Genomic DNA, 17,689 nt, shown 5'->3' with positions numbered 1-17,689 from the left:
ATAATCTCATTTAATCCTTATACTACTCATGTTAAGATTCCGATCCCCTGGAGAAGGGAAAGGCTACCCACTTCAGTATTCTGGCCTGGAGAATTCCATGAACTGTATAGTCCATGGGGTCACAAAGAGTCAGACATGACTGAGCGACTTTGACATACACACTACTCACGTTGGTTGTATTATTCTTCCATTTTATAGTTCATGGTTAAATAACTTTTGAGAATTTCCCCTTTTCTTTGTTAAGGTTTTATACTTAAAAAAAAATCATATTTGTATACCGAAAGCTTAAAGGAGACTACTCTTTATAAATACTTACTAGTACTTGTAATACTTTCACTACTCTGTATTCCTGAGTGATTAAATTGTACAAAACATAATCTATAACTAAACACCAGAAATGTGTAGACAGAAAACACTTAGTTAACAAACCTACATTTGGCCCTTTAACAATGCAGGGAGTTAGGGACAGTGACCTATGCGCAGATGAAAATCAGTGTATTAACTTCACAGTCGGTCCTCCATATCTGTGGTTCAGCATCCACAAGTTTAACCAACTGTGGATTTTGAAATACTCTAGTACGTACTGATAATTTATTGAAAAAAAATCCACATAGAAGTAGACCCATGCAGCTTAAATCTGTGCTATTCAAGGGTCAACCGTATAAAATAGGTACGTTTAATGTGATTTCACAATATGAAATTAGATGACTTTGTGTATAACCTATATGAATAAATTATGGTTAAGAAATAAAGGTCATTCTAAGATACACTGTGTAAAAAATTTATCATAGCTTTCTTCTAATTTAACACATTGCTTTAAATGTCAATGGCGCGTAAGGAGTCAATGTATCTGCATTCATTTGTTTCTTTTGGGGGGGAAAACCCCTCAAACAACACTTACTGTCATCATGCTAAAGGTAATACATGACTTGGGGAAAAAGCTTTGGGAAAAACCAAAAAATGTAAACAAAAAGGAAAACTTCCTTGTTGGAGAAGAATTTTTTTTTAAAAAGGAGAGAGAATGGGAGCAAGGAAAAATCTGAGATCATACTCTTTAACGAAATTCTTGGTTATGTTAGTTGCTAAGGTCAGGATCAGTATGTACCTCTAGAAAGTAGAAAGTTGTACTATATATATATAAAATAAAATACATTAAAAGAAAGTTCTGGAATGCATGTTTTCTAAAATAAATCTAGTTGGTCAACACGGAAAACACAGTTGAAAATGATTTATCCTATTTCTTAATCACTTTTTTCAATTATCTAGAAAAAACAGACCCACTAGTTGCCTAAGGCAGAAAGTCCTATAAGTCTTGTTATGCAAACTATATCTTTTTAGTTTTAAAACCAGCCGTTAACTGATCTGGAATTTAATGTCATTTATACTTGATTTCCCCTTGTTTTGTATCACAAGGCTCAATAAAATTCTGAAGGAACTATCTAGCTTTCCCATAAATGATCCTGGGACTTAAAGCCACCCTGTTTTGGTCTGGTTTTCTAGCCACAAACTGTGAAGAGAATGTCATATATCATATCCTCTATTGCATAGTAGAGCTTTCTGGTCAAAGAGAACGAAACTGCAATCTGAAACACAACAGGATGGATGAAGATTGAAATTTCTGATAAATAATGTAGTTAAAAACTACACGATACAAAACTACATGATACAAAAACCATAGCTGGGAAAATAATGGTTGTCTAGGAACTGCTAGACAGTTCCTAGGACTTGTCTAGGAATCCGCCTGCAATGCAGGAGACCCTGGCTTGAGTCCTGGGTCAGGAAGATGCCCTGGAGAAGGGAATTCCAGAATTCCTGGGCTTCTCTTGTGGCTCAGCTGGTAAAGAATCTGCCTTCAATGCGGGAGACCTGGTTTCAATCCCTGGGTTGGGAAGAAGTCTTAGGGCTTCCCTTGTGGCTCAGCTAGTAAAGAATCCGCCTGCAACGCAGGAGACCTGGTACGATCCCTGGGTTAGGGAGATCTCCTAGAAAAGGGAAAGGCTACCCACTCCAGTATTCTGGCCTGGAGAATTCCATGAACTGTACAGTCTATCGGGTTGCAAAGAGTTGGACACAACTGACTTTCACACTTTCAGGAATATATAAGAATATAAATATTTTCCCACATTCTTAGGAGATTATGTCCATTGATTTTTTAACTTAGGATAATTTCCTAGAAGTAAAATTGCTATGTAAAAGCATGTGGACTTTATTTATTTATTTTCTTGGCTGATGGTTCTTTGTTGTGGTGGGACCCTTCTCTCATTGTGACATGCAGGCCCTCTAGTTGTGGCGCATGGGCTTAGTTGCCCTGTGGCATGTGGGAATCTCAGTTCCCTGACAAGGGATTGAACCCATGTCCCCTGCATTGGAAGGTAGATTCTCAATCACTGAACCACTAGGGAAGTTCTCTAAAAGGGTATGAACTTTAAAGGTTTTATATCGATTGTGCCAAAAGAGTCTCCAGCATTGTATTCCTCTTCCCACAGTGCAGAAACTATTTCTCAGAATTGCCTCTTCACACTTTCTAGATGAATGATGTTCCTGGACAGATGTGGGGCTGTTGTTTCCATATGCTTATGACAATACTGGGAATTACAATGAAAATAACAGCACACACACACAGAAAAAATCCTTACTGAATTATTTAGAATTCTCTGATTATTAGTACTATTAATATTTTCCACATGTTTAGAGGTTATTTTGGCACCTTCTTTTTCGTGGGGGGGATTGCTTTGCCTTTTGGTCATTTTCAATAAGCACATTCAAATTGTTTAGATTTGTAGAGAGCTTTTAAAAAAATGTGGGTGTTTATCTTCATTATGCACATTATAACTTATTTCTCTGTTTTTCAACTTTCTTTCTATTTAACTTTTTATTATAGAAAATTCCAAATATAAACAACAGGAGAAAGAATAAGTATGTGCTGGGCTTAGTTGCTCAGTTGTGTCTGACTCTTTTGTGATCCCGTGGACTATAGGCCACCAGGCTCCTCCTCCATGGGGATTCTCCAGTCAAGAATCTGGAGTGGGTTGCCATGCCCTCTTCCAGGGGATCTTCCCAACCCAGGGACCAAATCCAAGTCTCCCACACTGTAGGCAGCTTCTTTACTGCCTGAGCCACGAGGGAAGCCACAAGGGAAGAACAGGTATAGTGAGCCCAATAAGCCCATCTTCGAGTTTTAACAATAATCAATTAATCCTGATACCTTTATTTATTTAACTGGAGGATAATTACTTTATAATATTGTGATGGTTTTTGCCATACATCAATATGAATTGGCCACGGGTATACACGTGTCCCCTCCATCCTGAACTCCCTACCCACTCCCCCCCAAACCCATCCCATCCCTCCAGGTTGTCACAGGGTACCCTGTGTCACACATTAAATTCGCACTGTTTATCTATTTTACATATGGTAATGTACATTTTTCAATGCTATTTTCTCAAATCATCCCACCCTCTCCTTCTCTCACTAAGTCTAGAAGTCTTTTTATGTTTGTGTCTCCTTTGCTGTCCTACCCATAGGATTATCAGTACCATCTTTCTAGATTCCATATATATGTGTTAATATACAATATTTGTCCTTCTCTTTCTGACTTACTTCACTCTGTATAATAGGCTCTAGGCTGATCCACCTCATTAGAACAGACTCAAATGCAATCCTTTTTATAGTCCTGATACCTTTCTGTTTGATGCTTTTTGGTTGACTGAAGTTTTTTATTTTTGTCAAATCTATTATCTTTTCTCATCATTTTTTTTTTTTTTTGGCATTCAAGTTCAGAAAGGACTCCCTTAACATCAGGTATAGTCATTTATCTTCCTAGTACAATATTTTATAGTTTTATTTTTTCACATTTAATTTTTTACTTTAGCTATAATTTACACTGGTATTTAAGTGAGAGGTGAGGATCTGTCATTTTGTAAATAATTAACCAGAATACTAATTTTTAAATACTGGATTCTCCTGGATTTCTAGTCTGTTAAATTGTTATTAGGTAACACAATTTAAATTATTTTGCTATAAAATTAATTTTAATAACTTTTAAAAATGATAAAATGAGGATCAATTTCTATACAACTTACCTGGCTGCACTTTTTAACAACATCTGGGCCAGGTATGGCATTGAGAAGAGCTATAATAAGGTAACGATTCAGCAGCTTCCCTAGTCCTAGCTCTTGCAAGATGTCTTCTGGGAGGAGTTCATTCCAAAGAAGAATATTGCCAAAGAGCTAAAATACAACACAATTTCAAGTGACTCTGTACCTTTTCTCCAAAGGAAAACTGTAATAGTCTCCAACAAACAAAAAGCTGGTCAGACTGTAAAACTCTCACCACAATTAGTACTGTTGGAACCATCAGTTTTAGAATGGAAAACATTTCTGGATAAACACTCAATTCTTCCCAACCTGCATGTATTTCTTCATCGTATCTTCATTTTTTTTTTTTTAGGATAACCACTCAAAATCTATTTCAAATTACCTTGTTGGAACTTTTCCAGATCAACAATCTTCCTTCTCAATCCATTCTCTCTTGGAGGCTGGGGCCATTGGATATAAGACTGCAGAACCCCAGGATTCATAAAAGCACTGATGTTAAAGTCAGTGGTACTGTTACCAATATGTGACCTTGAGAAATCAATCAAACCTGAGAACCTCACTGCTCTAATATAGAAAATAAGATTAATAATAACCTGTGGGTTTGGAGATGTTTTGGGTAAAATCCTTTTAAGAAATTCTAATAAAATTCTAATCAAAATAATACAGGTTGTATTTCTCTCCTCTAAATGCAGACCTTTATGTGAATTTTATGGTAGCTTCCATTTTCTTTCCATTACTAAATTTATTATGTAAGTGCTAAACTACATCCAGTTGTACTAACATGCAATGGTTTTTCACAATGTCATTGTTGATGTTGCTCCCTCTTCCTGAAAAGCCTTTTTCCTGACCCAACCACATGACAAGTATTGACTCACCCTATCAAAGCTATTCCTGCTGAAGTCATTCATGACCTTATAACTATGAAACCCAGTAAACATTTTCAGTCTTCCTTCTAATTCTCTTCAGTGGCATTAATACTTTGCTCTTAAAAGTCCTTCACTTAGTTTCCCTGATGCCACTCTCTTGTGACCATTCTTAGTTTAACAGCTTATTCTTAAGGCCTGTCTGAAGACTTCACTTTGTCTGCCCACTGCTTCTTCTCTTCAGAGGTTGTCATTCATCACCATGCCTCCAAACACTGCCTAAATGTGACTGACTCCCAAATCTCCAGCTCAGATCTGTCTCCTGTAATTCAGACTCACAGATTCAAGTGCCTCCCTTTATCCCATAGATATCTTACATCCACTATGTCCACTTATCTTTCCTCCCAAACCTTTTCTTCCTTCTCTAATGCCCTCAAAGAATGCCACCATTCTTTGTTAATAGGGTGCCAAAGTCAGAAACTTGGCTAGCACCCTACATTCTTCAGGGTAGAATTAATTCTGTAATTAGTCATTGGGTTCTTTCGATGCTTCATCCTAAAGATCTTTTGAACCAATCTTTTCCTTACTGTCCCCATTGCCATTGATTCTGCGCCAATTTCATCCTTTACTGTTTAGACCGGAGGTTAGACAACTATGGCCTGTGAGTTAAATCCAGCTTATGGTCTGTTTTTGTAGAGTTGGTGCACTGAGAATGGTTTTTATAATTTTAAATGATTAAATATTTTAAGACATGAAAATTATATGACAGTCAAATTTCAGTGTCCATAAAGTAAAGTTTTACTGAAACACAGACATGCTCATTTATTTACATATTGTCTATGACTGCTTGCACTACAGTGACAGAGCTGAACAGTTCAACAGACATTATACGACCTACAAAACCTAAAATACTACTGTCTGGTCCTTTATAGAAGAATTTTTCTGATCTTCACTATACAGTAAACTTTTTTCAAAGAAAATATTTTTTTCTTTTTGCAGTCTTCTGCTTACCTTTAGACCTGACCAGAACTGTCTTTCTTGAAACTTTGAATGTGGTGATGTTCTGTTTTCTACAGCACTAATTTAAAGTAAAAGAAAGAAAATGCAAATGACTGTTCATCTTTCAGAAACAGAGTTTAAAGAACTGAATGGTTACTTTTTTTTTTTAATCAACCAAACTATATTTTAACAATATAATTGAAGGTGCTCTGGTGATACCTAATAAAATTACTAATGTATGTACACTCTTACTCAACAAATCCATGTTTGAAAATGCCTTCTATAGATACATTTGCACATGTACAGGATAATATGTTCATAAAATTTTTCACAACATTGTTAGTAATGGTTTACTGCTTACATATTCATCAATTACAATACAGCCATAAAATGGCATATTGTGCAGCTAAAAAAGCATGAGGAAACAATCTGTGGATGACACAAAAAGTTCTCAAAGATGTACCAAGTTAAAGTAAGGTACAAAACAATGGTTATGACAACAATATACTTACTTTGCTATAAAAAAGAAGGGGAAATAAGATTAATTCTAATTGCACTGTAAGTATTAAAATTCTATCTAAAGTATTTAATTCTAACTGCAGAAAAAAATTCCAAAAAAGTAAAAAAAAAAAAAATTACCAACAGTGAGTGTTCTTGCATGTCTACGGAAAAGAAGGCAAAAACTGGGTAGATGGAGGTCAGGAGCAGGAGAGAATAAGACTTTTCATTTTAAACATAAGTAAAAATTTTAAATACACATATTTTTTAACTGTGCAGATATATTACTCACCTAAAACACTGAAAGTGAAAGTGAAAGTCGCTCAGTCATGTCTGACTCTTTGCAACCCCATGGACTATACAGTCCATTGAATTATCTAGGCCAGAATACTGGAGTGGGTAGCCTTTCCCTTCTCCAGAGGATCTTCCCAACCCAGGGAATCAAACCCAGGTCTCCCACATTGCAGACGGATTCTTTACCAACTGAGCCATCAGGGAAGCCCTGATGGCTCTAAAACATTACAAATCTTAATTGTTGTTGTTGTTTAGTTGATACATCATGTCTGACTCTTTTGTGACTCCATGGAAGGTAGTCTGCCAGGTTCCTCTGTCCATGGGATTTCCCAGGCAAGAATACTGGAGTGGGTTGCCATTTCCTCCTCCAGGGAATCTTCCCGACCTAGGGATCAAACCTGCATCTCCTGCATTAGCAGGTGGTTTCTTGACCACTGAGCAATCTGGGAAGTCAACAAACTTTAATTGGGGTGAAATTTTACATGCAGGCATCTCTTCAGGATTCCAATTAACCAGCAAGCTTAGAAGTTCTTTTTTCCTTTCCATAGAACTCTTTGATCATGTGAGTACTCACTGTAGAGTGAGCTTCAGTCCATAATCCATTACTACAACTGATGCTTTCTTAGCAAACCTACCAATATGCATCAAATACTACTTGTCTGATCATTTAAAAGTAAAAATATATTGCAAAGATGTAGGTTCTGGCCCCTCAGTGATGTTCCAGGCCTTATTTTGAGCTCTCTGTGTCAGGTATTATTCTGAGCACTCTCTTCATCTTCACAGTGTCCTATGAGATAGGCGTTAATTTAATGCCCATTTTATATACAAAGACACTGAGGCATGGAAAGGCCCAAGGTCAAGTGTCTAGTAACGGTGAATCTGCACTCCCGAAGCTGTGTTTCTAACCACCTGGCTATGCCACTTGTCATGTTCTCAGGAATATCATCACATCATACATGGCATATAAAAGGTGATTAAGAAATATTTGTTGAAATATCAATTTGCATGCTCGCTTCGGCAGCACATATACTGAAATATCAATTTGCATCTTAATAGGTATATGTGTTTTGAAAACAATATATTTAGTTTCTTCTCTATTACACTCTTAAATGAATCTGTATTGCAGGAGTAACTATTTCATAAAATCTTGAAATTAGCAACTCTTACCTCTTTGGATACAGAGGAATAAAAACATCATCTTCTATTGCCTTCTTCATTCTTGAAACAATGGATTTAAGTAAATCCTATTTTTAAAAAATGTAAAAACATCACTGATAGTCATAGATAAAAATGTATGAACCAAAAAAAAGAAAAAGAAATGTATGAATCAAAAGTAGCAATTTTAATAGAATAGTGCAAACTTGTACACACTCAAAGACCTAGGTGTTAAAGTAATTGTAAATTAGGTACAAGAGAACTTCATTCATCCAAGTGGTTGCATACTGTAGTAGCCGGTGCCTTTTCATTGCAGCGTAGTATTCTGCTGCATGATAGACCATTCATTTAGATGGTCTTTGGTTTAGGGGTTATTATGAAGCATGTTACTATATAAATTCCTGTAGAGCATGTCTTTTAGTATGCATGGGCATATATTTCTAATGGGTATATATGTAGAGATGGAATTGCTAGAATCCAGTTCATGTCAACTTTGGACAGAATGCCAAGTTGTTTTCTGAAACAGGGGTATCCCATTTATAGTCCCACTAGTCAGTATGAGAAATCCTGTTCCCCTACACCTTTACTAAGTCATATTTTTAGGGTTTTTAAAAGCTTGCAATTCTGGTGAGTATGTCAGTTAGTCAGTTCAGTCGCTCAGTTGTGTCTGACTCTTTGCAACCCCATGGACTGCAGCAGGCCAGGACCCTGTGTCCGTCACCAATCCCCAGAGTTTACTCAAACTCATGTCTATTGAGTTGGTGATCCCATCCAATCATCTCATCCTCTGTCGTCCCTTTCTTTCCCACCTTCAATCTTTCCCAGCATCAGGGTCTTTTCCTATGAGTCAGTTCTTCACATCAGGTGGCTAAAGTATTGGGACTTTCAGCTTCAGCATCAGTCCTTCCAATGAATATTCAGGACTGATTTCTTTTAGGATGGACTGGCTGGATCTCCTTGTAGTCCAAGGGATTCTCAAGAGTCTTCTCCAACACCACAGTTCAAAAGCATCAGTTTTTCAGTGCTCAGCTTTCTGTATAGTCCAACTCTCACATCCATACATAACTACTGGGAAAACTATAGCTATGACTAAATGGACCTTTGCTGGCAACATAATGTCTCTGATTTTTAATATGCTGTCTAGGTTGGTCATAACTTTTCTTCCAACGAGCAAGCATCTTTTAATTTAATGGCTGCAGTCACCATCTGTAGTGATTTTGGAGCCCCCCAAAATAAAGTCTGTCATTGTTTCCACTGTTTCCCCATCTATTTGCCATGAAGTGATGGGACCAATGCCATGAGCTTAGTTTTCTGAATGCTGAGCTTTAACCAAACTATTTCACTCTCCTTTTTCACTTTCATGAAGAGGCTCTTTAGTACTTCGCTTTCTGCCATAGGGTGGTGTCATCTGCATATCTGAGGTTATTGATATTTCTCCTGGTGATCTTGATTCCAGCTTGTGCTTCACCCAGCCCAGCATTTCTCATGATGTACTCTGCATATAAGTTAAATGAGCAGGGTGACAGTATATAGCCTTGACATACTCCTTTCCCAATTTGGAACCAGTCTGTTGTTCCATGTCCAATTCTAACTGTTGCTTCCTGACCTGCATACAGGTTTCTCAAGAGGCAGGTCAGGTGATCTGGTATTCCGATCTTTTAGGCATAGTCAATAAAGCAGAAATAGATGTTTTTCTGGAACTTTCTTGCTTTTTCAATGATCCAGTGGATGTTGGCAATTTGATCTCTGCTTCCTCTGCCTTTTCTAAAGCCAGCTTGAACATCTGGAAGTTCTCGGTTCACATACTGTTGAAGCCTGGCTTGGAGAATTTTGAGCATTACTTTGCTAGCGTGTGAGATGAGTGCAATTGTGCGGTAGTTTGAGCATTCTTTGGCATTGCCTTTCTTTGGGATTGAAATGAAAACGGACCTTTTCCAGTCCTGTGGCCACTGCTGAGTTTTCCAAATTTGCTGGCATATTGAGTGCAGCACTTTCACAGCATCAACATTTAGGATTTGACATAGCTCAAATGGAATTCCATCACCTCCACTAGCTTTGTTCATAGTGATGCTTCCTAAGGCCCACTTGACTTCACATTCCAGGGTGTCTGGCTCTAGGTGAGTGATCATAGATAGCATTGTGATTATCTGAGTTATGAAGATCTTTTTTGTACAGTTCTTCTGTGTATTCTTGCTACCTCTTCTTAATATCTTCTGCTTCTATTAGGTCCATACCATTTCTGTCCTTTATTGAGCCCATCTTTGCATGAAATGTTCCTTTGGTATCTCTAATTTTCTTGAAGAGCTCTCTAGTCTTTCCCATTCTGTTGTTTTCCTCTATTTCTTTGCATTGATTGCTGAGGAAGGCTTTCTTATCTCTCCTTGCTATTCTTTGGAACTCTGCATTCAAATAGGTATATCTTTCCTTTTCTCCTTTGCTTTTTGCTTCTCTTCTTTTCACAGCTATTTGTAAGGCCTCCTCAGAGAGCCATTTGCCTTTTTGCATTTCTTTTTCTTGGGGATGGTCTTGATTCCTGTCTCCTGTACAATGTCATGAACCTCTGTCCATAGTTCTTTAGGCATCAGTCTCTTAAGATATAGCCCCTTGAATCTATTTCTCACTTCCACTGTACAATCATAAGGGATTTGATTTAGGTCATACTTGAATGGTCTGGTGGTTTTCCCTACTTTCTTCAATTTAAGTCTGAATTTGGCAATAAGGAGTTCATGATCTGAGCCACAGTCAGCTCCCAGTCTTGTTTCTGCTGACTGTATAGGGCTTCTCTATCTTTGGATGCAAAAATATAATCAATCTGATTTCGGTATTGACCATCTGGTGATGTCCATGTGTAGAGTCTTCTCTTGTGTTGTTGGAAGAGGGTGTTTGCTATGACCAGTGCGTTCTCTTCGCAGAACTCTATTAGCCTTTGCCCTGCTTCATTCTGTACTCCAAGGTCAAATTTGCCTGTTACTCCAGGGGTTTCTTGACTTCCTACTTTTGCATTCCAGTCTCCTATAATGAAAATGACATCTTTTTTGGGTGTTAGTTCTAGAAGGTCTTGTAGGTCTTCATAGAACTGTTCTACTTTAGCTTCTTCAGCATTACTGGTTGGGGCATAGACTTGGATTACCATGATATTGAATGGTTTGCCTTGGAAATGAACAGAGATCATTCTGTCATTTTTGAGACTGCATCCAAGTAGTGTATTTCAGACTCTTTTGTTGACCATGATGGCTACTCCATTTCTTCTAAGGGATTCTTGTCCACAGTAGTAGATATAATAGTCATCTGAGTTAAATTCACCCATTCCAGTCCATTTTAGTTCGCTGATTCCTAAAATGTTGACATTCACTCTTGCCATCTTCTGTTTGACCACTTCCAATTTGCCTTGATTCATGGATTCATTAGATTTCAGTTAACAATGAGAAACAAACTTGTCTCCTACACCTTCCACAGATTGTTCATAGTATACCTCTCAAGATCATGCAGAACAAATCTAATCATCCTTCCATATGAAAACTCTTCAGATTTTAAGATTGATATCTCACTTTTCTATATTTTCTCTTTCCCATACCATCTTAGACACTCTCCATTTAATATACTTTAACCTAAAATTAAATGCAAATAGCCCAGGGAAATGAGGAAAGCACATATAACAATTTTACTCAAAAGAGCAGACATCTAGAAGGATGAACTTCCATTAGTCTTTCTGCTACTCAAGTGACACTGTTGGCTCATAGTGAGTTTACGGACGATTACAATCCCTCTCCATTTTACCTGTGTTGCTTTAAAGTTGCGCCTCTCCCACCTTTTATTTATGCATAAAATACATATTCTTTTCACATTTCATATTTTGAGAGTCAGTCCTTTTCTCAGTATTTTGAAATTCTTTTGGATTCTAATTCTGTTATCCATAGATTTATGATAGAATTCCTAGCTTTCTGCCATTGAGAAATTTCATTAGCATGTATTTTACATACTCATCCAATTCAATAAAAATACCGAACAGGACAAAGCTGAGAGGATTCCAGCCTTATGAATCAGTATTCTTTAGGTATAATTTTACTGGTTTTCTTTGTATCTAACTATACCCTATTTCCCCCCCATTTGATCTGTAAGAAAATTATAACATATTTAAATAATTATTCACTGTACCTGTACAGTACCTTACTTAGTGGAAGTAACTGAGATATTAGTAATATGGAAGAATATGCTTTGACATACATTTGGTTTTAGGAACCCCATCAATGAGAGATTACAGTAACCACTGCTTTCTCATTTTAAGTGTTCATAATCCATCTCTGTAATAATCTATTTTAGAACCTTAGAATTAAAAGTATTCTCACCAGGCATTAGCTTACAGAATCATTTACTTTTCACTGAAAATCAGCCACTGTGCTGTCTGATTTGTGCCTCTGGGGCCTTTCTCATTCTCTTCAATTCTTTAAACATCACTAACAAAAACAGAGTGAGCTCACCAGCAAACTGTGTTACTAATGGAATCTTACCTAGTACACTGATTCTCATATAGGAGTAACTTTGCCATGCCTCAGAATATTCTCTAAGTCTAGAGATATTTTTGGTTGTCAAGACTGGGAGCTTACTGCACAGAACATCTCACACAAAGAAATATTGGTTCCAAATGCCAAGAACGCCAAAGCTGAAAAGTCCTGATGTAGCTCTGGTCTCCTACTAAAGCCAAAAACCTATTTCCAACATTCATCGTAGGAGGGTTTTCAGAATTAAGATTACCAGTATAAAAACTTCATGAGTGAATCCATAAACTGTTAAAAGACTTTAGTGGTTACAAAATGCCAGGCCTGCCACTGTTAAAAGTGATCTTTTAAAGTGACTTGGCCCTATAGGCCCCAGCTTCCTCACCTGTAAAAATGTAATTAAAATCAACATGTTTTACAAGGTTTTGAGGATCAAATGAGAAAGTGTTTAAAAAACTGTAACTGTAAATGCACTATTTACATTTAGGCTATAATCACATAATCCCATGTAGAGAGCAAATACAGGACTATATAGCTGTTTGCTTGTTTGCTTGCTCTAACATACTCGTCTTGGTTCTATGCTTTGTAACAACACAAAATAAACTTACTCCTTCATCAAACATAATCTCCAAGCACACCATCTTTAAAGTTGAATCTAATTCTTGCATGATTTTCACATGTTTTTATCCTGTTGGAGGTGAGTGGAAAATGCCCTTTCTCCTTCAGTTGCTACAATGCTCAAATCCTATTCTTTCCTTTAGGTCCTTGCTCAGATTCCACATGTAATAAAAATTCTTTCACTGCTGAAATTTCTCTCTCCTGCCTCTCTTCTGAAGCTTGAGAGCACTTTATCTGAGCCACTCATGGAGAGGCAATGTGGTCAGTGAGATGAGCTTGGGTTTTAAAGTAAGACTGAGTGCATTCAGCTGCTTCAGTCGTGTCTGCCTCTTTGCAACCCTGTGGACGGGAGCCCACCAGTCTCCTCTGCCCATGGGATTCTCCAGGCAAGAATACTGGAGTGGGTTGCCACACCCTCCTCCGGGGGATCTCCCCGATCCTGGGATCCAATTTATGTCTCCTGTGTGTTCTGTATCACAGGCAGATTCTTTACTGCCGAGCCTCTGAGGGATGCCCAAAGTAAGACGGACCAAGGTACAAATCTTAGTTCTAACTCATGGTATTACTCTGAACAGGTTTCTGCGATTCAGATTCTTCATCTGTAAGATGAAGCTATCATCTTTTTAAAAAAAATTGTTTGTTTATTTTTGGCTATTCTGGGTTTTCACTTCTGCTCAGGCTTTTCTCCAGTCGCAATGAGCGCGGGCTCCTCTCTAGCTGTGGCGCACAGGCGTCCCTCGTTGCAGAGCACAGGTGCACAGGCTTCAGTAATTGCGGCTCCCGGGCTCGAGAGCACAGGCTCAACAGCTGTGGTACATGGGCTCAGTTGCTCCTCTGCCTGTCGGATCTTCCTGGACCAGGGATTGAACCCACGTCTCCTGCACTGGCAGGCGGATTCTATACCACTGAGCTACCAGGCAAGCCCCATCACCCATTTTTAACAGGACTGCTGAGACTAAGTGGGCTGACGCAGGAATAAGGCCTAACAAAGTACTGAGTACATAGCAGGAGTTAGACAAGTAAGTCTTGTCATTCCCACTTACTTCCTACTTCAAATAACAGTTTATATGTATCTTGTTTCCTCTAAGATTACATGATTCTTGATGGCAGAATCATGCCGGTATCCTCCTCTCTCTTTTTCTTCTTACGGCTTCCCTCCTTCATTACTTAAAACGTATTGGTGCACATATGACATGTCTCCTTGCTTTTCAACTACTTTGATTATTCCACTCTGGGTATGCTCCAGTCTGTGAATCTCCCTCTTAATTCTCTTAAAACTCAACATAAAATTGTCTTACTCTTTTAACTGCATCAATCTACAATATTATTATCAACAAACAAAATGATTTAAAAAAACAGTAGTGTAATAAAAGATTCAAGAAACTCTCACCACAGCCTCTGAAAAGTTCCTTCCTCTTTATGTCTTATGTTCAGTAAAACTCAATTCTACATTATGCTGAGAATCTATCCTTTTTTAAACTTTGAATCCTCAAAGAGCTACCTGTTCTTGACTATGCAGATTACAGAATACCAGTTAAAATACTGAATGTTAGTCTAGTTTTAAAATTATTGTTAAAGTAAGGTCATAATATTACTAGATTTTTGCCAAAAGAACAAATGTAATTAGTTTTCTTTTCTTTTAGAAGGAATCAATTTGCACTAATGTATTAATGCCTGTTCATCTCTGCAGGGCCAATGTACATTCACAAACCTGAAAAACAGGTAGTTGGGTCATGAGATCTGTTGAACAAATCAGACCATTGAACAGACAGAAATACGCTAATAAGAATGAAAGTAATAATCTGGGTCTTACTGCATGTTTGTGTATTCTATTATAATGATTACCATTCCTGTAAGAATGTTTGGAAATATCAAGGTGTATCCTTTAATCTTATTAATTATAAAGAGCAAAAAATGGTCAGTCCTAAATATTTTTCATCAATAGTATTCTGATAATTACTTCTGCATCGTCTGTAAACAAAGATTTATAATAAATTATATTGATTTAAAAGTAAATCAAGAAATTCATAATTATAGACATTATTACCTGTTTGCCTTTATTAACTTCATTTTCACAAGTGGAATGTTCTTCAAGAATCATTCTGCACTGTGTTATTAAACTTGTTGTCTGTGTGGTTGACAAGGGATCCCAAATGAATTCTACAAAGCCTGAAACAAAAATTTTCAGTGGTGCAGTTTAGTTACTAGACTACTTTGCTTGTCACATATAAACAACTGAGGCCTTTTGCAAATGCTACTTCCCTCCTTAAGCGGTTTAAAAAAATCAATGCCAATCAGTACATTATGTATTTGCATACATACTCAATTTTCTTATCTTTTTCGGGTTTTGCTGAACTTGTATGGCTCAGCTACAACTCTAGTTAAATCACCTTGTCAGTGTTGGTGGCCACAACCATGCAGTTAAAACATGACTGGAAAAAAGTACACTTTAAATTGATCACCATGGCACTCCAGTGAGACCAAAATGCTGCCCAGCAATCACATTTCGTTTTTCTGGCCCATTCTCTTTCCCTTCTCATGAGACAATTATTTCCTGCCTTCTCCTTCCTCCTTGCTCTCAGTTAATGGGCTTCACTCTTCCAGATGACGATTTCTTATGATTTCTTTTTTCCACCCTTGCTCTCACTGTCAGTTGATTACTTCCCAACTTGATGAGAAAAACAGAATTAATCAGAAAAGCTCCACAAGCTCCTACCATGGCATCTACCAATCTAGCAGCATCTGCACCCATAAATTCTAACTTGTCTCCCATTTCTATGGATGAAGCACTAGCCTCCTTGCTAATGCCAACCTTTAATTTGTACAAAAGAGTCCAACCCCTTTGGCTTACTTGAAGATTCTGCTCCTGGAATTCTGCCCTCTCACTTCAGTATCACCATCACTTCTACTGGATCTTTTCCATCACTGTACAATTTTTTTTCTTGTATTAAAAATAATCCCTCTGTTGACTCTAATTTCCTCTCTAGAGCTGCCCTATTTCTTTCCTTCATTTTACAACAAAATTACTCAACAACTGTTGAAACTTTCTATCTCCAATTTCTTTCCTCAAACTCCTGAGTTCACTTCAGTTAGGCCTTACTTCAGCAGTTCTCCTAAACTACTCTTATCAAGTAACAGATAACTTTCACATTGCAAAATCTAAAGGCTGATTCTAGTCTCCATCTGATTTAACAGCAACAACTACAACATTTTTTTTTTTTTTTTAAACTTGGCTTCCAGGATACTGCTGGTTTCCCACTGACCTCTCTTGTCTCCTTTACTGTCTGCTTGTCATCCTGTTGACTTTCTAAATGAGGGACCTCAGGACTCAGGTCACTTACCTTCTCTTTCCTATTTATATTTATACCCTTAGTATGTCAAGTCAGTTTTGTGGCTTTAAATGCTATCTATGTGCTGATACACTCCAAATTTATATCTCTCCGTGGATCTGTCCTTTAGACTCATACATTTAACAGCCTAGTTGACAGCTCTATTTGGATGACAGGCATCTCAAACCCAACAGGTGTCAGACTGAGCTCTCGCTATACCTCCTCCCCAAAACTTGCTCCTCTCAGTCTTTTCCATTTGAGAAAATGGCAACTCTGTCCTTCCAGCTACTCAGGCCAAAAACCACTTAGTCATTCTTGATTCCTCTCTTTCTCTCTTGTTCCACAATCCATATCAAATTCTGTTAGTGTTACTACTTTTGAAATATATACAGAATTTGACCACTTTCTAGCCACCTCCAATTTTTAACACTCAAGTCAAACCACCATTGCTTAGATTACTGAAAAAGCTTCATAACTGATCTGCATATAGTTCATTCTTAACACAGGAAACAGAATAAGTCTGTTAAAATGATAAGGCAGATCTTGTCACTTCTCTGCTCAAAACTCTCCAACTGCTTCTCACTCACTTACAGTAAAAGTCCTTACAAATGATTATAAGGCCCCATATGCCACAGCCACGGTCATCCTGCTAACCTCTTCTTACTGTCCCTATTGCTCACTCTACTAAAGTTACTCTGGCCTATCTGCTGTTTTTCAAGTAAATCAGGCTAGCCTCTGCCTCAGGGCCTCTGCATGTGCTGTTTCTGCTGCCTAAGATGCTGTCACCTCAGACATTCATTTGGCCCACTTCTTTACTTCCTTTTGGAAATCTGCTCATTTGTGACCTTTCCAGGAAGGCTTTCCCTGGACAAAGTATTTTAAACTGCACTCCTCTTTCATAATTTGTATCTCTCCCCCTTACTTTATTTCTCTCCTCGGCCCTTGTAACTAACACACTATAGATTTTACTTGTTTATCGTTGGTCTCTTTCACAGAATGAAAGCTCCATAACATCAGGGATTATTATTTTGTTTACTGATGTATACGCTGAAGTTAAAAATTGTGCTTGACTCTTGTAAAATACAAGTTAAATAATTTTTTAAAAATTTAAATAGGTTAAAAAAACACCTCAAATCAAATATAAAACTGATTTCTCAGACATCTTGAAGGTTAGGCTTGTAATAATCTTAGAAATATTTGGCCAACTAATACTGAGAATCTACTATGTGCCTAGCATTAACTATTAGAAATACAGCAATAAGTAAGATTAGGTTTGCCTCAGAACAATTTTGTTTAATGTCAAATACAAATATATTTTATATATTTTATATATATATATA

At 37.4% G+C, this 17,689-nt stretch overlaps 1 protein-coding gene across 7 annotated transcripts in view; it reads right to left on the bottom strand.

Moving 5' to 3' along the window:
• Positions 1 to 17,689, bottom strand: part of GCFC2 (GC-rich sequence DNA-binding factor 2) — an 82,060-nt gene that overhangs the window by 8,594 nt on the left and 55,777 nt on the right. For 6 of the 7 annotated variants that reach the window (XR_006269423.1, XR_006269421.1, XR_006269422.1 and 3 more), the window contains 4 exons: positions 15,068 to 15,189; positions 7,919 to 7,995; positions 5,972 to 6,038; positions 4,083 to 4,229 (listed from right to left, as the gene is read on the bottom strand). Coding sequence is in view for 2 of the 7 variants with exons in the window: in XM_043468649.1 (XP_043324584.1) it covers positions 4,083 to 4,229; positions 5,972 to 6,038; positions 7,919 to 7,995; positions 15,068 to 15,189 (413 nt within the window). In the remaining 5 variants the exon portion in view is untranslated. The remainder of the gene's footprint in view (positions 1 to 4,082; positions 4,230 to 5,971; positions 6,039 to 7,918; positions 7,996 to 15,067; positions 15,190 to 17,689) is intronic. The other variant, XM_043468650.1, reaches the window with a different exon arrangement.

This window comes from Cervus canadensis, chromosome 5, assembly GCF_019320065.1.
Source record: "Cervus canadensis isolate Bull #8, Minnesota chromosome 5, ASM1932006v1, whole genome shotgun sequence".
In the NCBI taxonomy this organism is placed as follows: Eukaryota; Metazoa; Chordata; class Mammalia; order Artiodactyla; family Cervidae; genus Cervus; species Cervus canadensis.
This window is presented reverse-complemented; position numbering and strand designations above follow the sequence as displayed.